At 39.0% G+C, this 23,740-nt stretch overlaps 1 protein-coding gene across 1 annotated transcript; it reads left to right on the plus strand.

Moving 5' to 3' along the window:
• The first annotated feature begins 4,618 nt into the window (after positions 1-4,618).
• LOC116073332 (putative olfactory receptor 10D4) lies at positions 4,619-5,672 on the plus strand. Its single transcript, XM_031345156.1, has one exon. The coding sequence runs from the start codon at positions 4,639-4,641 to the stop codon at positions 5,581-5,583; it is 945 nt and encodes a 314-aa protein (XP_031201016.1). The 5' UTR covers positions 4,619-4,638; the 3' UTR covers positions 5,584-5,672.
• Positions 5,673-23,740: the final 18,068 nt, after the last annotated feature.

Here is a 23,740-nt window from a genome sequence, read left to right on the forward strand (position 1 = left end):
TGAAATTCACAGGCAAATGGATGGAATTTGAAAATATCATCTTGAATGAGGTAACCCAGGCACAAAATAATCCACACATAGTATGTCCTCACTGATAAGTGAATATTAGCCAAGAAGAAACTTGAAAAACACATGGTAAAACTCACAGACCATATGAAATCCAAGAAGAAAGAAGACCACACCAAAGTGTGGATGCTACAGTCCTACTCGGAAGGGGGAAGAAAATTATCACAGAAAGTAGAGGAAGAGAGGGGTCTGGGAGGGAAAGAGAAGGGGAGAGAAAAACGGGGAACAGGATATGGAAGGAGATTGAGGAGAAATACAGAGGCTCAGGAATTTGAAAGGAGAATAGCAGTAGGGGGGAAACTAGTTGTAGCCACTAGAAAGTTCAAGATGCCAGAGACCCAAGAGGTTCCCAGGACCCAACAGGGAAGTCATTAGCCAAAACACCAAACAAAGGGGAGCTGGAACCTGTAAAGACCATATGCAGTGGATAGGCATGGCCCCCAGTTGAGGGATGGGGACACCCACCCATCTCAAAAATACTAATCCAGAATTCTTCCTGTCAAAAGGAAGTACAGGGACAAAGAGTGGAGCAGAGACTGAAGGAAAGGCCATCCAAAGTCTGCCACACCTAGGGATCCATCCCATCTACAAACACCAAACCCAGACACTATTTTTGATGCCAAGAAGCACTTGCTGACAGGAACCTGGTATAGCTGTCCCCTGAGAGGCTCTGCTAGAGACTGACCAATACAGATGTGGATGCACTCAGCCAAATATCAGACTGAGCACGGGGACCACAATGGAGAAGGTAGGGCAAAGACTGAAGAAGCTGAAGGCGTTTGCAACCCCACAGGAAGAACAACAATATCAACCACCAAGACCCTCAAAGTTCTCAGGAACTAAACCACTAATCAAAGAATACACATGGGAGTGAGTACCCATGGCTCCAACTGGATATGTAGCAGAGGATTGCCTTATACGGCATCACTGGGAGGGGAGCCCATTGGTTCTGTGGAGGCTTGATGATCCAGGGTAGGGTGTTGAGGCAGGAATGGGTGGGCAGATGGGGGAACACTCTTGTAGAGGCAGGGGGAGGGGGAGAGGATAGGGGTCTGTGGAGTGAAAAGTGGAAAGGCAGATAAATAAATGTTAATAAATAAAATAACCAATGTGGTACATTTATACAATGGAGTACTACTCAGCTACTAAAAACAATGAATTCATGAAATTCATAGGCAAATGGATGAAACTAGAAAATATCCTGAGTGAGGTAACACAATAACAAAAGAACATACATAATATGCACTCATTGATAAGTGGATATTAGCTCAAAAGCTGAGAATACCCAAGATACAATTCACAGACCATATGAAGGTTAAGAAGAAGGAAAACTAAAGTGTGGATGCTGCAGTGTTTCTTAGAAGGGGGAACAAAATACTCAAGTGAGGAAATATAGGAACAAAGTGTGGAGCAGAGACTGAAGGAAGGGTTATCCAGAGACTGCCCCACCTGGGATCCATCCCATATACAGTCACCAAAAGCAGACACTATTGTGGATGGCAAGAAGTGCATGCTGACAGGAGCCTGATATTGCTATCTCCTGAGAGGCTCTGCCAGAGCCTGACAAATACAAAGAGGGATGCTCACAGCCAACCATTGGACAGAGCGTGGGGTCCCCAATGGAGGCGTTAGAGAAAGGACTGAAGAAGCTGAAGGGGTTTGCAACTCCATAGGAAGAACAACAATATTAACCAACCAGATCCTCCAGAGCTTCCAGGGACTAAACCACCAACCAGAGTACACATGGAGGAATCAATGGCTCCAACCACATATGTAGCAGAGGATGTCCTTTATGAGCATCTATGGGAGAAGGCCCTTGGTCCTGTGAAGACTCAGTGCCCCAGTGTAGGGGAATGCGAGGGCAGGCAGGTGGGAACACCCTCTAGACAGAGTGGGTGAGAGAGGGAATAGCGGGTTTGTAGAGGGGAATCTTGAAGGGATATAACATTTGAAATGTCAATAAATAAAATAACCAATAAAAATAATAAAGAAATATAAAAAACAATAAACATATTGCCTTTATAATTATATATAACCCCTGGGAAATTTGTTATAGCAATGAAATATGGAAAAAAGTCATCATTTAAATTATGACTGGTCTAATATTTTGTCACTGTGTCTCACCTAGTTTCCTAGGCTGAATTTCAATACCATCTGTCACTCAGGCAACTCTAAATTTGTGATCCTACTGTTTAAGACTCCTAAGAAACTGAAAATACCGGCTCAGCCCTGGCTATTAAATTCTCTAGCATGTTAAGCACCTTTCCTTCATGCGCAGCGTCCATGCCAATCAATGCCTCTGCTGGGAAACTGCTTTGACTTTCCCACCACATCTTCTGATTGACTCTGCAGATCCCAGCCAAGAGAACATTTTCTGTGACAGCACTTCTCCCGCCTTCAGAACCTCCCCCACCCCCAACATATAGGTCAGTATGTGACAAATACGATTTTAGAATTACCAGATTTTATAAACTTGAGGGCAGGTTAAGTATTTAAGGGGTATGCTTAAGGTTTCAAGTGAACATTTTTGAACAGCTTAGTCCATAAAGATATTCACAAAAGATAATCAAATACACCCTCACACAAACACACAAGACAATTAAACCAATGAATTAATGAGACGTTTTCTCAGTAAGACTTCTTCCTCTTGGGACTAACACCCAAAGGAAACTTATGATTTAAATCTCTGGTGTTGGGATTTACTGCAGTTCCTGGAACCAAACAGGAAAAATGCTCCCAGGGACTTGAACCACACTTAGATGTGTCATATTCTATTAGAAAGTGTTTCAAAGGAGGAGAGATTCTCAGTTCTAACTTACAGACTGAAGGAAGGTGAGCTCCTCCCTTCTGCGCAGGTAGGAAGGAAGACAGCACTCAAGAGTGCCATCATCTTAGGCTTTCTGTGACTCATAAAGTGCCCAGATGTATCCTCCTCCTTTATCTTACTGCTCAGTCTCTCAATCAGTAGGATCATATTGTGGGGTGGGGGTGCAGAGTTTTAGACAATAGATTCTATCAACTATTCTATAATTTAAGAATTGCACTGTGTTGGAAACTGAAAAACACATGAAATATATAAGAAAATTTCAAAAATGAAAACTCTTTACTAAGGAGTGTTTTCTATGCGTACCCCTTCTCTTAAATTCAAGTATGATTCCACAATTAAATTTTGTAGCAGGAGGTAGAGGTAACAATGGCTCCTTTGTTCCATATAGAACACTCAGGTCTTTCTTTAGGTAGCTTTTCATTGTTCTTCATGCCCAAGGAAATAATCTGGAAAATCAATGTGTCTACTGAATCATTGATTTCAATAATCATGAATATTGAGAGTAAAGAGAAGAAACATCTGATGATACATTCTTATGTTCACAAATGGAGCCTAAGAAATTGAATGTAATCTATTATTGTTAAAGGCAATAAAGCTCCATACCTTTAAAAGTATGTGTGATTTTTATTGTTTAAAGACTGATCTATGTAATCTGTTTCTTACATACAGTTGGTTAATAAAGTGCTTTTGAGGTTGCCGTTTTGAACTTCGACACATCCTTAGTTTACCTCTTGTGACATATGTGACACATAGCCTTTAAAAATCCAACAATATAGTGAGGTTTGAACAACTCCTTCTATCTTTGTGTGTGTGTTTGAGAGTATGTTTATTTTTGTGTTCACATGTATACATGTGAGACATATGTGTGTTGGAGAGAATGAAGGGATAAACATAGGAGGCAAAGCACTGCTATCATGCAAAAAGTGTGTAGAGAGCATCAGTCACTATGTTATTCTCAGTTTTCCTCCATACAAGCCACAGGACAATCCCATGTACAATCACAAATGCTCATTTTTTTCCAAAGAGAAGAGAGCACACATGCATGATACACAGTAACAAAAACTTAACATACTCATTCAACCTCCAGTTTCAGTTAGGTTCATACTTGGAGAATAAAACTGTGAAGTATATAAACTGCTGTTGTAACTTTGTTCTAAATACTGTAATCTCTGATTTGCATTTCCCTCACTGCTATAATATGGATGCCAGTGAGACAGAAAGGATAATTTTTTAATTAATTCAATTTGTCCTAGGATACTTTCACATGTGTATATGGTGCATTCTGATTATGTTCCACACACACCCTAGATTTTCTTATCCCTTTACCATCCTTGCTTCCCCACTAATCACTACAAGTTCATTATTAGAGTATTTTTGTTCATTCTAGAATTGCAATAAAACACCTGGAATGATGGAATGGGATCATTTGTATGAAGAAGGGCAGAGACAACACTAGCCTGTGAAGTTACCTTCTGGATGAAGTTGTGAAGTACATCACCTGAAACTGCCCTGGAAATTACCTTCTCAAGGAGATTTTTAAGGACCATCATCTACAATTAAGAGCCTAACTGAAGAAAAATATCACATCACCAGGAAAGACAGTTTGGATTAGAACATCTCTAGGTAAATATCAGAATCTTTTTCTCTTCCACTTCTGTAATTTAAACTCCTCTAAACCACACACATAATAAATGTCACCAAGAATTTCTTTCCACAGACTCCCAGGAGCTTATTCATCCATAAACATGACAAACCACACTATGGTGACAGAATTCACCTTGCTGGGCATCCCCGAGACAGAGGGCCTGGAGAATGTCCTGCTCTTCCTGTTCTCAACACTGTATGCCTGCGCCCTTCTGGGAAACTTGCTCCTTCTTACTGCAGTCACCTCCTCCCCACGACTCCACACTCCCATGTACTTTTTCTTGAGCAACCTCTCTATCTATGACATGGGCTTCTGTTCCACTACAGCTCCCAAGATGTTGTCATATCTCTCAGGATGGGGTGGAGGGATCTCTTTCCAGGGATGTGTTGTACAACACTTCTTCTATCATTGTATTGGTTGCATATTGTGCTTCTTGTACACAGTGATGGCCTATGACCGCTTTGTTGCCATTTGCTTCCCTTTGAGGTACACAATCATCATGAACCACAGAGTGTGCTGTGTCTTGGCCACAGGGACCTGGATGAGTGGCTGTGTGCACGCCACTATCCTAACTTCCCTCACTTTCCAGTTGCCCTACTGTGGCCCCAGTGAGGTGAGTTATTACTTCTGTGACATGCCTGCAGTGTTACTGCTAGCCTGTGAGGATTCCACTCTAGCACAGAGGGTAGGCTTCACAAATGTTGGTCTTTTATCTCTCATTTGTTTCTTTCTCATTGTTGTGTCCTACACTCGAATTGGGATCTCCATCTCTAAAATCCGCTCAACAGAAGGTAGGCAGAGAGCGTTCTCCACCTGCAGTGCCCATCTCACAGCCATCATGTGTGTCTATGGACCAGTTATCATCATCTACCTGCAGCCCAACCCCAGCCCATTGCTTAGTGCAATTATTCAGATTTTCAACAATCTTGTGACACCCACGATCAACCCATTGATCTACAGCCTGAGGAATAAGGATGTGAAAGCAGCCCTGAGGCATGTATTTCTTAAGAGATGCCTCAGCCTGGAAGTAAATGAAAACATCTAAGTGTTTGTTTAACAAAATATGAATTACCCTTTATAAGGACAGATTTACATTTACAATTTAGTTCAGAGGACCAATAGCATTTTAACTTCCAAGGCTTATTGCAATAAAATGTACATTGCATCAATTTACCTTTCATTTACTCTTTGAAATATGTATTTGTTTCATATGTCCCTATATTTTGCAATGAAAAATAAATGATAAAATCTCTTAGTGTTGCTGCATTCATTTTTATTCTGTCTGGATTTCCTCCAAACACCATGATTCCTCATGTATTTCCTTGTTATCTATCTCTACAAAGAGTCTAAGAAACTCATTTTCCCTTGAATAGACAGTCTCAGAATTCTTCATTCAAAAATGGAGATATGAAAGGATTTGAAAATCATTGAAGAAAGACCCCTGACTCATACAGCATGCAGATACAAGGACATTTATTCTGCAGAAACAGCCAGCATGCAGAGGTCAACCATTCTTCCAAATGGCCACTAGGCATGTTGGCCTTCCTATAGAGAACTAGGGAAACTCTTCAGAAAGATTGGGTAATTGCTAATATTATTGGTAGGGGACAAAGTGGTGACATTAGTATAAATTTGATTGGCTGCTATGTTAGTTCTATTATTAGAGAGTGTGCTATTTAATCTAAAATTTCATTGGTGGGTGTTGAAGAGATCAGAGGGGTCGGCTTCTGATTTGCTTGTGCTAGGTGGTCAGTGGCCTGCATTCATATGTCATGGCCACTTAATCACAGGATAAGATAGGGCTGCCCAGCACAGATGGCCTATCTGGTTTCTTCCCATTCTTGTGATTATCTTTAGGCTGTTCTTTGGGAGGAGGTTTTACAACCTTATTCCTGGAATTTATGATTTGTTCCTGGAGCTGGTGACTTATGGCCTAGTTCCTGGGACTGCTGGTTTTCTTTTTTAAATTAGGCCTGGTGCTAAAATGGAGACAAATGGATAAGGGAAATAAGGCTTATGTTAAGTTCCAAATATCTACAAGAAACTCTGAAATTCTAACTAATATGTTATATTTAAGGCAAGTTTTTCATATCATACAACTTTGCAAAATTTCAACCTGGTTCTTGTGCACAACTTCTGTGATTAGATATGTATGAGTTTTTGATTTTTTTTGTGTGTATGTGTGTGTGTGTTTGCATATGTTGTAATTTTATTCCTGTAAAGCATAAATCTGGATTATTTCTTTTTTTTAATTAGATGTTTTCTTTATTTACATTTCAAATGATATCTCCTCTCCTGGTTAATCCTCTAAAAACACAAACAAAAACAAAAACCAAACCTTGTTTTCTCCTCCCTCCCGCTGCTCACCAACCCATCCTTTCCCTCTTCCTGGCCCTGGCATTCCCCTACACTGGGGCATAAACCTTCAGAGTACCAAGGGCCTCTTCTCCCATTGATGACTAACTAGGCCATCCTCTGCTATACATATGTTGCAAGAGTTTTGCAAAATTTTTCTCAAATCAAGCAAAAGGCCAAATAAATTGAAAATATTCATCTACTTAAGAATATGAACATAGGGGTTGGAGAGATGTCTCAGTGGTTAAGAGCACCAACTGCTCTTCCAAAGGTCCTGAGTTCAAATCCCAGCAACCACATGGTGGCTCACAACCATCTGTAACAAGAGATCTGACTTCCTCTTCTGGAGAGTCTGAAGACAGCTACATTGTATACATATAATAAATAAATAAATCTTTAAAAAAAAAGAATATGAACATAAGTTTAGGTATAATGGATCTAAATCATATAGCTGTAAATTTCCATGGGGAAAATCTGTTTATCTTCTTTTTCAGAGTATCCCCTATAACTCATTTACTATTTTTATCTCTATGCTGAAAAATGCCAGAAAAATAAAATGGAGACATTTTATTTATAAAACCTAGTTAAGTTTTTAGAGAATTTATTCTTCCTCTTGTAGTAGTTTTAATTTTTTCTTAGTTTTTTTTTTTTTTAAATATCTGGAAATGATACTTTTTTGTAATGCAGTAGCATGATTTGGTGGGAGGAGGTGCCTTAGTGTAACATACTGAGGCACTCCCCCGGGACACCAGCCATAAGATGTGTCTAGTCTAAAATGAAGTATATTTGAGGCAAGAGAAGGGGATATTAAGGGAGTAGAGGCAGACAAAGAGAAGGGACAGAGAAAGACAGAGAGAGAGGGAGAGGAGAAAGGAAGAGTCCATCCAGGAACACCCGGGGAGAGGGGGGAGAGGGGGGAGAGGAGAGAGGGTGTGGGGGAGAGCCCAGAGAGATAGGCCAGAAAGAGAGAGAGAGAGAGAGAGAGAGAGAGAGACAGAGACAGAGACAGAGACAGAGACAGAGACAGAGACAGAGACAGAGACAGAGAGTTGGGTTGTTTAAGTCTTAAGGGAGTTGTCTGTTTCCTTGCTTTCCAGGGTCTGTGGACAACCTGTGGGGAGGAAAGTGCAGGCCCAGTAGAAGCATCTATGAGACTGGAATATCTCTGGGTTGCTTCTCTGGAGCTGTCCTGGATGTAGATTTTGAGTAATCATTGGGACTTGGCAAAATGCTGAAACACCCCACACACACATACACATACATATACATATACATATACATATACATATACGTGTGTGTGTGTGTGTGTGTGTGTGTGTGTGTGTGTGTGTGTGTGTGAGGCAGAAAATAAAATTAAGTAGGTTTGAGAGAAAAACTTGTTCTTAGATGTGCATTTAAACCCGTTATGTCTTGGTAGTTGAGGTGAGGGGAGTACCAAAACCAGGGAAAAGGAGGGAATAGGCAACAAGTGGAATCTTAGGCTATTGATTGACAGGGGTACTTATCCAAATGGAGTCTATTTTACCCATGAGGAGTAGATGTGAGTGAGCTGTTTCTTTGGAGCTTGTAAGTTTACAAAAGAGATAAATTTGTTAACAGCATGAAGAGACTTTAAGGTGAATTTAGGGAAGATAAAACTCTTTCATGGAGCAGAAGGGGAAAGAAGGGTTTCTTTCCTCTGTCTAGAAGACTGACTAATTTATCATAATGAGGAACATTTTAAGTTTATATTAAAAGACAATCAAAGCAAATTCAAAATATTTGACTATGAGAGGTGATAGTATAGATTTAGCATGAGACACACTTTTTCTCATTTACTATGTGATTTACAATGAGAAACACTTTAAGTCTATAGTTAAGAGACAACCAAAGCAAACTTAAATTTGTAACTTGTGATTATAAAAGTGGATTGTATAGTGGAATGTTTTATTAAGATTATCCTAATTAATCAGAATGCTGTTGGTTAATGTTAGGGCTTTGAATCTTTGAAGTCTCAATATAACAGTAGCATAGCAAGGGGAAGAAATATGAAGCATTTTGTATCTTAAATCATATCTTATTACTATTAAGTTTGTATGTCCTCTGACCTTTATATTTTGTAATTACCAACCTTAAAACACCTTTCTAGACTCTCATTTAGATCTTTTAACTTAAGCCTTTTATTTAATTGCTTACCATGAGACATAGGGTTAATCACTGGGAAGCAGTCACTGCAAACTGAGGTTTCCTTTAGATAAGGAAGTAGTAGAATGTTATATCTGTGAAGGGTTACATTTGAACTTGGGTATCTTTTATTGTGGAGCCTGTGAGCAAAGCGAACCTGTCTACCTTTTTGATTAGAGATCCGATTGTCTTAACTAGTTAACAAATTAACCAATGAGTTCATATGGTGGGTTGCCATAGGGTAAAGGGCTAGTTGTCTGTTTTCTAGCTGTCAAGTTGCTGTTAGTTTAGTTGTCAATGTAATGAAAAATTTGGGAAGAATATAGATGTTATATATATTAATTAAAATGACAGAGGTTGATCTATAGTCTACTACATAAACAATTCTCCCAGGTCCCTGTGGTATCCATCACAATTCAGGCAAAAGCAGTCTAACCATCAGGCCCATCAGGCCCAGAAGATAAAGTTATTTTTGTTTGGTTGTTTTTAGTTTCATTTTATTTATTTATTTTTTTACCTTATCTTGTAGAGGAGGAACATGGAAGAAACTACTCACCTTGTCTTAGGAAATATGAGACATTTAATTCTCTGGGTGTCCTCTGTTTGTCCACAGTTTAGGCTGAGCCCTGGCAATGGAGCAGTCTTTCTCAGTGATTATCATACCAAATGGTACTGAAGCAAGGACTTTTTGGCAACAAAGTCATGTGGCTGCCCTTAACCAAAATGGCACTGAAAATGGCATGTAGTAAAAAGTCACATGTTACATCCTAGAATGTGATGACACTTATTTACAGAAGTGTGGCTATGCATCAGCAAGGAGACAAATAGTTAGACATATAAGGAGGTAAATATACATGTTTTGCCTTGCAGGTAGAGTGTTATGTGCGTGGAAGGAGATCTCTCTCTACCAAGGTAGGGAGCCTCTGTTGCCAGGAGAGCCCTAGTGGTACAGTGGGTTTGGTGAATCATCCTTGAAGTACCATTCATATGACAGGTCTAGTATACAATGAAGTTTATTTGGGGCATGAGAGGTTGTGAAGGGAGTAGAGGCAGAGAAAGAGAGGGGACAGATAAGGACAGAGAGAAAGAGAAGAGAGAAAAAGAATGGAAGGGGCCATCCAGGAACATCTGAGGAGAGAAATAAGGGGAAAGGACAAAGTGGGTGGGTAGAAGACAGGAGAGAGGCCAAACAGTCTTTTTATAGCACACTAGGTTCATACCTAGCTGTTGCTAGATAGCTGTTGGGCAGAGACTAGAAGAAATGCTACAGAGAGATTCAGAGGTGTTCTTACATGGTATAATCTTCCCTATTTTGAAAGAAGAAGTGGAAAAGTTATGGAGAAGAAAGAAGGCAGAAACTACAGTGCTGTGTTGCAAAAAATAATATTGCATAATAGAATAATTGGTGTGTGCATGTGTGTGTGTGTGAGAGAAAGAGAGTTGGTTTGTTGATGTGTGTGTGTGTGTGTGTGTGTGTGTGTGTGTGTGTGCATGTGTATGTGTTTGTTCTATTAAGTTTCTATCAGCATGGGAAGACGTCCTCTACAACTGGAAATTATAAATGACCCCTACTAATTTGGGGAAGGTATGTTGGAAAATATTCAAAGCACGCCAGAGACAATGCTTTTTAGCCAAAATTTATTTGAAATATTAAACATACTAATGTTAAAGAATCAAGAGTAATTCATAGCTTTAAACTCCCATTTGTTTTCAACATAAACACTGACCACCCATCTCATCAAGACACTAAAGTTTCAAACATTCTGCTTCCCAGGAACTACCACAGTCCCTCCTATCTAACACATCCACCCTTTAGTTTCTGCACTTGTCTTCTGCACAGAATGTCAAAATAGACATGTTTACAACCTTATCTTTTCTGTCCATTTTCTGCTTTATTCCGTGTGTGTGTGTGTGTGTGTGTGTGTGTGTGTGTGATGAAGAGAGATAGTGATAATGAAAGAGAGAGAGAGAACAAATATGCTACAGAAATCAGAGAACAACTTGCACTTAATTCTTTCCTCTTCCATGTATGTATCAGTCATAGGTTATCACAGATGTCAGAAAGCTGAGAGTGTGTCTCCTATTCTTTAAGCATGTATACACACATACACACACACACACACACACACACACACACACACACACATACACACACAAACACTTGTTGGAGGGCAAGGATTTATGTACCTAAAACTAATCATTTTACAGCAAAAGTCGGTAATACCAAAAATTGAAAGTTACAATAGAAAGTCTCTTCAAATTACATATTAAAATTTCTCTATAATTCACAGCAAATTATACTCCTGGCTCTACACACACACACACACACACACACACACAAACACACACACACGAACACAGAGTCATGTTGTATTCTTGCCATTATGTCATCTTTGAAGTCATTTGTTCATCAATTGTTGAGTTATTCATCATTTGTTTAATGTGCTATCTGAAAAATTACTTGGACAGAAAGATATTTTACTTTGCACATTAAATAGGATCTTTTTTTGAAACCAAATGTATTTTGTGATGGACATACGCTTCTCAAGCAGAGTGGAAATCATCCTATAAAAGAAGTCTAGTAAACCAAATATTATATATCAAAAGTAAAGTTAACACTATAACCCCTCACAATTTAACTATGCCTATCTCACATGTGCCTAGAACATTTAGTGTACCTTTAAGCTGAAGAGGATCATCTACTGCACTCTATTTTAAAATTAATTGCTAAGAGCTCAGGCATGCTCTCTAATGGGCATATTTTACTCATGATTAAAATATTGACATGATATTTTAAAATGCTGGCAATGCAGTACAGCATGTAAGGCTGGTTATTCACTGTACTTATTTCATGGCTGAGTGCTCAGGGTGGCTTCAATTGCCCTCTATTGTGAAAGAGCATACTACCTTGTGAGAAGATCCAAATTCTGACTTTGAAGTATAGTTGCTACTGACTGTATCCACTTGTTACATCATCATGAAAGCAAACATGCTAAATCAAACAATAGTGAGTGGGTGACCATGTATAGTATAGTTACCAAAAAAATTAAGTCTCAGTTTAAGCAACCGTTCCTTGCTTAATTCTTGGGTTTCTACTAAGGACTACCTTTCTCCTTAAGTGCTTACCTCCATTCTTTCTATCAATATGGCATTCTAAAAGGTTAATGAACCTGACTCCAACCTCACTGAGCTGTCAGCCTGAATTATGAGAGGAAGTGGTCACAAGAGGAAAGGTAACATCTCTTGGACCATACAACCTTTATTTTCCCTCCTAAAGCTAGAATGCTAACTATAATTGTATATGTCAGTCCTATAACTTAAGACTGATTTGTCTGTTTGGGAAAATGAGAATAGGGATGATAGAAAAAAATAGATGGCAGATGAGAAATAGTAATGGGAGAGAGAAATGTTTTTGGTTTCTCAGCATGAAATGCTCATTGTGTTAACAATCAAATCAAAAACAAATTTTGTTTCACTTGCCTGGTACCAGTTAGGAAGAACTACTGGATAAAATTCTAGATAAGAATATTAGTTAACTGAATAATGGAGTGTTTTAATTTTAAATTCATAGTTGACAAAGGACACAATGAGGTTTAATTACAGAAAGGTTAGCCACAGTTTCCAATGCCAAATTTGCTGGGTTCCTGGACCTAACGCTGAGCACTGAGTGTAGAGCTGTTCAAGAATGAATAGGTTCATATCTCAGCCTCTGAAACATTGTGAATTCTTGTCCATTTGACTCTATTTATTTGTTATGTAACACTAACAACCATAGTCTCATCTACATGAACACTACAAGGTTGCACAGCTCTTGGTAGTCTTCATACATCACTACCAAGCTCTTCAGGTCCTATTTCGACTGTGACTGCCTTTCTGAACTATGTGCTGTAGGAATACAAAAGTGATCAGTTGCTCAGAATTCTCAGAGGTCTAACTCAAGGATCTTATCATCCATCTATGATCTTATCAATGTTCTTAAGCCACCTACATTACTTGAGTTTTCTTATATATAATCAAATACCTGACAGAACAAATTAAGAAGGGGATACAGTTTGTTTTAGCTTGTAGTTTCACAGTCTGCAGCTCATGGTCACTTGACTCAGTATATCTGGGCCTATAATATAACATATAAGTATGCTATGTTGCCAGGAATATAGAGTAGAAGTATTCACTTCATGATTAGCAAAACACAGAGGCAGAAAATGGCAAGGCTTGTGACAATATACAAGTCATAAAAACATGGTCCAGCAAACTACTTCCTCAAGATAGATGCATATCTTGTTTCCATCATGAGTAACAATGTTAACATAAGTGACCATATATTCCAAAAACCCCATTTTATCCTTTTTGCTCAGTATCTCATACCCAACTAATAATTCAAAGATCACTTAATTTATTACTCTCCCCATTTTCTTTGTTTGTTTGTTATTCTTTTCAGCTTTTTATTCATAATAGATTCTTCTCTTATACAGTACATACTGACCACAGTTTTCTTTACACTCATACAGGTCCTCAGCCTTCAGTTTCCATACTGTTCAGCAGTTCAATCCCCATCCAACATCTGTGTCTGTACTTTAGAAAGTGAGCCCCTGTAAATTCAAAGAGGCAGAGTTCTAATATATGGTAGCACATGGTAAATACTCCAATTCTCAAATGAAGAGATGAGAGAACACAAGGAATGATTTGACTGAAGCAAGACTGAACCTCAGAATGGCAAACACTAAATCCTACAATTATAAATCTTAGTATCCAAACAACACAGTGATATTATTTGAGTTCTAATGGGCTTAGACAGTACTGTGAATTTGATCTTGTCATTTGTGGACCACATAGGCTCTTTCTTAAGATGGCTTCACTAGTTCCTACTACTAGTGCTTGAGAAATGGTCCATATTCTTAACTTATCTAATATCTAGAGCTCTTAATTCTACTTAGCTTTGACCATCAAAGCTTGATGTCATGGACTACCTGCAAACTGAAACCCATTGCCTGACCTTAGTGACATCCTTTGAAGGTTGGTCAAAAGTGTCCATGTCTGTAGAACCATTCATTTGCATGCCTGCAAATTCACTTAGGTTTTTCAGCCTTGTTAAAATGGACTCCAATGTCTAAAAATTGTTCTTATTTTGGGTTTATACCACAGTAAGAGTCAAGATTTTAAGCCCTACTAAAAGCAAAACCAAACCAAACAAACAAACAAAAAGTCTTTATCTATTTATTTTCACTCAAAAAAAAAAAAAAACTAATAGTGATATATTATTTTAAAATACCATATAGTTAATATGTTTGGAGTTATTTAAAATTTATATTGAGAAAAGCATATGTATTTTCAGTATTGCTGTAGATAAGCATCTACATAAGACTGTTCAATTGATTGTTGTTTTATATCAAGCAGCTTTTATAATATTCACTTTTACTGTGGCAATATTTTCTAAATTTTAAAGAATATGATAAAAATGAAAGGTATGGTAGGTATTGAAGGGGGTATCAACTCCTCCTCTGGGAGGAGTTGGGGTACAAAAGGGAAAGAAGAACGTGATGTAATTCTATTTACTTAAAATGTTTTTAAACGTTAAGAAATTCAGGTAAACTGAAATTATGTATCTTTTCTCATCATAATGCAATAAAACTTAAATCAATTTTAAAAAAAAAGAAAGAAAAAGAAATAGGCAACTACTGATTGCCTGCTGATTTTTGGCACAGTTCTTTTGGACAAAAGCTGAATAGTGTGTAACTTAGTGATGTTCAGTCAGGTTTAGAGTAAACAATCTCTATGTAAGGAGGTTTGGGTCGGGAAGAACCCAAAGCCACATGCATTGATTACCTAGCTGCTAACCCCTTTATGAGACTAGATAACTGAACTTTATTCATAATTCATAAACCAATCAAACAAACCATCAAGAAAATAGAAGTTAATAGTTCGCATATATATTAGATACTGAATAATTCAAAACAGTTCTGCAGCTAGGATCTAGCAAACACAAATGCCAAATGCTACAAAATTAACATGAGTACTTAACAAAGACCTAATAGACCCTATAGCTTTTTTTTTTCTGCTTATCTGGTTACAATTTGGGGGCAGCTTTGGAAGGCCTGTTGTTTTGATTTTGGTTTTAGAGTTTTTGTTTTGCATCAGATTTTTGTTTGTGTTTGAGAACGAACTTAAAGTTGGGTGGATTTGAAAGGAGAGAGGATCTGAAAGGACCTGGCAAAAGAAAAGAATGTGATCAAAATATATGTAAATTTAAAAATAGTTTAACTGATAAAATGCAAAACAAAACAAATATACACCACTAGGAATAAAGGACCCTTAGGAACAGCCAGATACTATGATGTCACTGTTTAAATTTCTGACTAATTCCAAAGCAAGGAAAAGGGAAATATTTGGACTTCTCTTTCCATGAGAGAATGAAGTATCTATCTTTGGATTCTTTCCTGGATATGGCAGCCATCTGAACCTGCTGAACCTCTTAGTATTATATTGAATACAAGTGAACTCTAAAGCCAGATTCATGGTTTCTGTGCTATGGAAAGCCATGCAACCTGGTGTGCATCCTGACAGACCAGACAGCACCATCCCCATCTTCTCCTGTGACCTCTGCGCACAGTCAGGGTACCCAAACCATGAGTTTTTCTCAGAGGTTTCTTGTGGTAGTTAAATACTGTTATTATTTGAATTTTAATATTATTAAATGTCTGGAAATCTTTTGTGTTTGTAATATTTAGGTAGTATATAAATACTATGAAATGCATATTTCTGCAGTTCTGGAAGTCGAAATTAGCCTAAGTTCCCATATTGGAACAATGAAATTTGTAAGTAAGAAAAGTACCTCACTCTGCCTCACTCACAATGAACCCAGAGACTAGCAACAAGGAACTATGACCCAGATAAGACACGACAACTTCATCTTAAGGTCAAAGTGAGCTTGTAGAGAAAGAAATTTGGAGATTATACATCTTTAACAAATAACCAGAGAATAATTCATATTTACCTGTTAATTCATTTTGTAAAACATAAAGATTAATATTCATAATTGATACATTTGTATAGTTTAATTAAATTGGCATGAAATGACATGGTACATATTATAATATTATATTTAGTTTGTAGTTTGTTATACAGTAAATATCATGGCTAAACAAAATTTAATGTAGTTAATAGATAAGATAATGCTTTGTTGACTGTGAGAGAAAAATTTACTTGATAATCTGTTCATCTTTCCTTTGTGAAATGAAGTCAATAGAATGGCTTGCTGTCAGCCAGCTTGCGGGCTGATTCAGGAAGCTGTCCTGTGGTTGCCTGGCAACAGGTTGCTATGTGGATTTTTATCCTAATAGAAAAGGAGCATCCGCTGAGGTGTGGCTGAGAGGAAGCAGGATAACCTTCATTTATAAGCAGCCTTTAATTTTAACAAGTCTAACATTTTTGTTTGTTTTTAATTTATTTTTTATTCATTTCACATTCTGATCATAGCCCCTCCCCTCCTTCCTCTCTTCCCAGTCCTGCCCTTACAAATCCCTTCCCGCATTGCCTCCTCCCCTTCTCAGAGAAGGGCAGCCCCTTGTGTACCACTCACCCTGGGCAATTTAGTTCCAGCAGGTCTAGGGACATCCTCTCCCACTGAGATGCAATCAGGCAGTCCAGATAGGGAAGAGCAGATCTAAAGACAGGAAACATAAAATGAGAAAGCTCAGCTCCACTTGTTAAGAAGCCCACATAAAGACCAGGCTGCACATTTGCTACTACGAATGTATAAGACCTACAAATGTAGGCCCAGCTTCCGCATGCTCCCTGGTTGATGGCGCAGGCTATTTTAGCTCCCATGGTCTCGGGTTAGTTGACTCTCTGGGTTTTCTTGTGGTGTTCTTGACCCCTCATGTTGTAGTAAATATTTAATCTCAAATTGGGTTTTCTACCCCACCTTTGATCATTCAGTTCTCAAATAAAGACATACAATTTTTATATTTATAGTAACCCTTTAATGTACTAGAGCTGGTCAGATATCTACCCTCTAAGCTGTTATATCTACTTCTCTATCAATAACCCTAAGTTATAACTGGCTATGTTCCATCTAGGCTGTTTTTAACTTCAGTTGGTCAGCTTCATAACCATGTTATCATGATCACTTACCCACCCTATGGCTCTCACACACTCTCTCTCTCTCCACCTTCTCCCTCTTCCTCCACATGGGCCCCCACCTACAACCCCAAAATTGGGAATGCAAAAAGCCTGCCTACCTTCTGCTCAACTATAGACTGTAGGCATCTTTATTCACCAATCTGGGGTAACTTTAGGACAAGGCTACATAGTGTTACTTGGGTCTACATGTTGATTCTTTAGTCCCTGAGAGCAACTAGGCAAAAAGTATGGCCAGCATGACTTTCTCCTGCTTTTTAACACAGCCTTTTAGTCTATAAGCTTGAGTTCCAAATGTTGTAATTGGACACCATTTTATTGATGGATTATTCTTTATATAAACATAAACAGTGAATTAATCTAGAAGTTGTAATTTTAACCTTATGTTAATCACCAATAACCACACAGAGAAACAATATTCACTTAAAACTGTACCTCAATAGCTGAGTGTTTAAATGATCTATGGTAATCTGGCTATTTCCCAGCCCTATCTCATGACACTTGCAAGTATTACTGATCCAACTCTTTGGGCTTCGGGTGTGTTTACATGATCTCTCTTTGGACCCCTTCTTCATGGATTTCAATCCTGCATCCTCCTGGCTTGTCTCACAGTGCCTGCTCTATTCTAGAATTCTTTCTGCCTCCTGGATGTCCCACTTCTGTTTCCTGCCCTATGCATCCATACAATTCACAAGATATTCTCTCTACACATTCCAGCTTACTCACTTCTGTCCCCCACTATTCCACAAGACTTCCCAAGCTATACTTGATGTTTGGCTATGGGTCTCTGCATCTGCATACATCCACTGGATAAAGCCTCTCAGGAGACAGTTATGCTAGGTTTCTGTCTTCAAGCATAGCAGAGTATCAATAATAATAGAATTGAGTTGGCTCTGCCACATAGGATGGGTCTTAAGTTGTAACAGTCATTGGTTGATTTTCCCCTTAGTCTCTCCTCCACCTTTTTCCTGCATATCTTATATGTAAGACAAAATTTTGGTTGAATGTTTAGTGAGTGAATTGATGTTCCCCTCCCTTCTCTCGAAGTCCCACCTGGCTAAAAGAGGTGACTATATCAGTCTCTATAGGAATCTAAGGGTTACCTCTATAGATTCCCTTTATCCTCCCTTGTCCCTAGCTACCAGCTAGTCCCAGAGATGCAGCCCCCAACTGATTTCCATTTTCAATCCCAGACCTCTCATGTCAACCTTTCTCCCTACACCTGATTGGTATTCCTCTTTCCTTCATCACCCCCTCTCCTACAGAGTTCCCTCTCTGCATCCACCTTCAATGACTATTTAATTTCCACTTCTGAGTAAGATTCACATATCTTCCCTTGGGACGTCTGGGCCTGTAGATTGTAGCATGGTTGGCATTCACTTTATGGCTAATGTCCACTTACAAGTGAGTATATACTATGTGTCATTCTGGTTCTGGGTTACCTCACTCAGGATGATATTCTTAAGTTCCATTCATTTGACTTCAAAATTTATGATGTCTTTGTCTTTCTGGAATAAGCCCACACTATGGACACTTGATTTTTGACAAAGAAGGCAAAAACATACAATGAAAAAAGAAAGCCTCTTCAACAAATGGTACTTGTCTAACTGATATCTGCATGTAGAAGAATGCAAATAGTACATATTTTCACCCCGCACAAAGCTCAAGTCCAAATGGATCAAAGACCTCAATATATAACAGATACATTAGGCAGTCTGGTCCACTGGAGCATAGCCAGCAGAGGTGAGTTGTTTGTGGTCCCTTGACTCCCATTAGCTGGTACTGTCCCTGACAAATGGTCCAGAGAAGCCTTGCAGGACCCCAAGAGTGTCCTACTTCACAGTAGAGGCCTGCAGGGTCCCAAGAATACACAGCTTGGATATCAGCCCTGTTAACTCTCTTGCAATCTGGTCTGCTGGAGCACAGCGAGCAGAGGTGAGTTGTGTACATTAGCTGGAATTTGGCCTACCCTTTGGTCTCAAGGAGCCTTGTAGGATCCCAAGAGTTTTCTACTTACCTGTGGAAGTCTATAGGCCCCAAGAATAGCCAGCTTGGAAACCTGCTTGACCAATCCCCTCCCAGTCTGATTCACCTGCAGCCAGCAGAGAGTCCTATAGAGAACCCCAAACCTACCAGCTTGGAATTCCCCGAGTAATTCCTTGCCAGTGAGGTCTGCCTGAGACCCACCCAGCAGAGTTAGGTCCACTGGTTTTCATTGTCTGGCTCAAGACTCCCTCTCCCTTCCTGAGAAGTTCTGCCATCATCAGGATCATCCAGCTTACACCAAAGAAAACAGGATGCCTAAAGAACACTGCAAGAATGAAATCAATCAGAGTCAAAGCAATATGACACCACCAAAAAACCCAGTTATCTTGCTACAGCAAGCCCTGGATGTCACAAAAAACCTGATGGACAAGAGGATGATCTTAAATCCAATCTTATAAAGATGATAGAGGCCTTTAAAGAAGAAACAAATAAATCCCTTCAAGACCACAGAAAAATAAAATCGAACAGGTAGAGGCATTAAAACATGAAGCAAGTCAATACAAAGAAATACAGAAAAATACAACCAAATAGGTGAAAGATATGAATAAATCTGTGTAGAATCTTACATAGAAAGGAAGCAATAAGAAAACATAAACTGAGGCAATTCTGGAGAATGAAAAACACCCAGGAAAGAAAACAGGAACTACAGGCATACTCATCATCAAGAGAATACAAGAGATGGAAGAGAGAATCTCAGGAATAGAAGATATGATAGAAAAAAGTGATACACCAGTCAAAGAAAATGCAGAATCTAAAAAGGTCATGACATAAAACATCCAGGAAATTTGGGACACTCTAAAATGACCAGCCTGAAAATAGTAGGAATAGACAAAGAAGATTTCCAGCTCAAAGGCTCAGAAGATATTATCAAAAAATCATAAAAGGAATGTCTCCCTAACCTAAAGAAAGTGATGCCTATAAACATATAACAATCTTACAGAAGAATACCAAACAGATTGGACCAGAAAAGAAAATCCTCCTGCCACATAATAATCAAAACACCAAATGACAGAACAAAGAAAGAATATTAACAGCTGCAAGGAGGAAAAAAGTAATATATAAAGGCAGACCTATCAGAATTACACCAGAATTACTCTCAACAGAGAATCTAAAAGCTAGATGGGCCTGGGGATATATTTAGCAGACCCTTAAAGCAACAGGTGTCAGCCCAGACTGCTATACCCAGCAAAACTTTCAATTACAATTGATGGAGAAACAAAGATATTCCATGACAAAACCACATTTGCACAATATCACAATATATTTCCACTCATCCAGCCCTACAGAAGATACCAGAAGGGAATCACCAACATAATGAAACTAACCACACTTAAGAAAAACACTAAAAATAAATAATTCCACACCATTAAAACCATTAGAAAAGAAACACACACACAGCCACCATCAACACCAAAATAACAGGAATTAACAATCATTGGTTATTAATATGTCTCAATATTACTGGACTCAATTCCTCAATAAAAAGACACAGGCTAACAGAATGGATGCATAAACAGAATCTATCACTTTGTTTTGCTGTATATAAGAAACACACCTCAGCAACAAAGACAGTCTTACATCAGAGTGCAGGGCTACTAAGGTTTTCCTAGTAAACAGATGCAAGAAACAAACTGGAGTAGCCATTCTAATAATATCTAATAAAACAGACTTTCAACCAAAATCAAAAGAGATGGGAAAGGTCACTTCATACTCATCAAAGGAATAAGTCACCAAAGGACATCTCAGTTCTGAACATCTATGTCCTAAATGCAAGCGAACCCATATTTGTAAAATACTAAAGCTTAAATCACACATCAAACCCCACATAATAATAGTGGGAGACTTCAACATCCCATTTTCATCAATCATAAAGACAGAAATCAAAACAGAAATTAAACAGAGAAATAATGAAACCAGAAGACATTATGGCTCAAATGGGCCTAACAGATATCAATAGGACATTTCACCCAAACACAAAATAATATAACATTATCTTAGCATCTCACAGAATCTTTTCCAAAATTGATCATATAATCAGTCACAAAGCAAGCCTCAACAGATACAAGAAGTCTGAAATAAATCTTTGCATTCTATCAAATCACCATGGATTAAAGCTGGATTTTAACAGCAACAATGCGAGGAGTTGGCCCAAGCACTGGTTCTCTCGGGAAGGCAGCTGAAAGGGCAGAGCACCAGCAGTGGGCAAAACTTGGTTTTGTTAGCATAAGAGTTATTATAAAATAACAATTACCTGTCCTGACCCTGTCATTCTGAGGCCATAAGATGCGGGCCTGTGGTGATTAATACTCTGCTGTAATAGGGATTAAGTAAAGCTGTTCCTGGATATCAAGCCCCCACCCCTACCCCACTGCAGGCTCTTCCTGGTCTGAACCTGAGGCTGGAAGTTCACTGACTCCTTGCCAGCTAGAGAAAGTCACAGAAAGAAACAAAAACTTTGAAAAAAGATTCTAAAGTGTAATAATTGTTTTTAAGAGAAGGAAAAAGAGGGAACTAACTTTCTATTGATCTTAAGAAAAACTTGACTCAACTATTGTCGTTCTCAGTACTTATACTTTTTCAGGATACGTGATCACAGGGTATTATAAGCGTGTGTTTTTCAAAACTTCTCAAATTCAAACATAAATTCAAATCATATGTTGAATAAGAAGTACCAACAAAGATATTTTTTGTGTTTCTATTAAGACTAGTTATCTAACTAAACATTCATTGCCTGCCACTAGCTTCACGGTTTCATTATATAATCCTTATAAGTAAGTTAATATGGCATGTCAAGAGACAAATCATTTGCCTAGTGTCTCATTAGTATTGAATTTTGTATAGATAAACCCAGTCAAAATTTTATTAACTGTTCTTACACCTATGATAAATCATTCATTCCCTTTTATGACCTTTAGTTACTAGATAATATGTAGCTGCTTGCATCCTAATTGGGTCTCCCAAATTAGTTTACATGAGAGGATCTGCATGTAGCTTCTGGGAAACTGTTTCCAAATAATTCTAATTGGAAAATAAAGATGCAAGCAGACAATGGCTGGGTGTGGGGTTATGGTGTGGTCCCATGGTGTGGTCCCGTGTCCAGTCCATTCTGGGCTTGGGTGTCTCAGCAAAGCAGGATGAGGGAGGTTTTGGTTGCCCTTACCCCACACTGGTGCCAGGCAGGAGTCGGGCTATGAGAGGCAGTGGGGCCATGCTCTGGGAGTGGGAGAGCACAGTCTGAGGTCCCTGGGAACTGCTGGAACCAGCTTGGGGGTCCGCGGGCCTTTGCTAAGGCTGGAGCCATCAGGTTCTCAGACTCTTGGGCGCCCAGGTGTCACTGGGAGCCTTGGAAGAGCTGAAAATGGAGGGGATACCCGAGGGCTGGATCAAGCCCAGGGCTGAAGAGGAAAAGAGGGGAGCTCCCGCTGGGTTCCACAGGGAGGAGAGTCCTTGGCTGGTTCGCAGGTAGCCTGGTTTGGTGGAGGCCATGGCTGAGAATGCTGAGAGGCCTCTTCTGCTGGAGACTAGACGGGGTTCTTCAGAGGAAGGCCTTTTCCATCGCTCCCCAAGACTGATCCTGACGAAAAGAGACAATCCATAGTTTTAAAGCATTCATTATCATGGTGCAGAGTGGCTATCAGTAAACCGTACCTCACTTTCTCAGGGCGGGCCTAAGGTTAAATACCTTTTGCAGGGAGGAGTGTCTGGGAAGGGAAGTTTATTGGCTAAGCCCTTCAGACTTTTAGGTACCTTATTAAAATGAAGTCACGTTTTCTACCTGTGGAGGGGCTTGGGGTGTTGCCCTTACATGACTGATGGCTACACACCTATGGAGAGCCTTGTGTCAGGGGCCTGGTGTGCAGGAGCTTGACAAAATGCCTACTGTTCCTTGCAGGGTTATCCTAGGGGTTTCAAACCTAGCTCCACCAGAAACCAGGCTGCCTTTCATGGTCCCACAACTCAGGAGAAGAGAAATGTGGGGGTTTAGGATTCCTGGGCTTGGGGTGAAAGGAAGGAGGAAGGAAGAGATCGACCATGCCTCAGAAGAGGGTGGAGGAAAGGTGAGATGCCATTTCTGAGGGTGGGCAGGAAAGAGAAGCAGAGCTGCCATGTAAGGGGATCAAGAGGATGAGGTCCAAAGGACTGCTCAACTGAGTAGAGCAGCCAAGGTAGAATATAGAAATTAATAAGTAGTAACTCAGAATTATTGGTGGGAGTTAGATTCTAACAATATAGAGGTTAGATAGTGGTTCTAAGACCTCTATGACAAGAACATCAAGTCCCTGAAGAAAAATTGAAGAAGATATCAGAAGATGGAAAGAACACCCATGCTCATGGATCAGTAATATTAAAAAGTGAAAATGGCCATTTTTACCAAAAGCAATCTACAGACTCAATGCAATTCATTTCAAAATTACAACACAATTCTTATAGACATTGAAAAAGCAATTCTCAACTTCATACAAAAAAGAAAGGAAAAGAAAAGAAAACAAAACAGGATAGCT

Source organism: Mastomys coucha, unplaced genomic scaffold, assembly GCF_008632895.1.
Source record: "Mastomys coucha isolate ucsf_1 unplaced genomic scaffold, UCSF_Mcou_1 pScaffold23, whole genome shotgun sequence".
NCBI classification, from domain to species: Eukaryota; Metazoa; Chordata; class Mammalia; order Rodentia; family Muridae; genus Mastomys; species Mastomys coucha.

Bases quoted from the DNA above. Each gene is read 5' to 3' on its own strand.
- LOC116073332 (XM_031345156.1), top strand. From the start codon at position 4,639: ATGACAAACCACACTATGGTGACAGAATTCACCTTGCTGGGCATCCCC.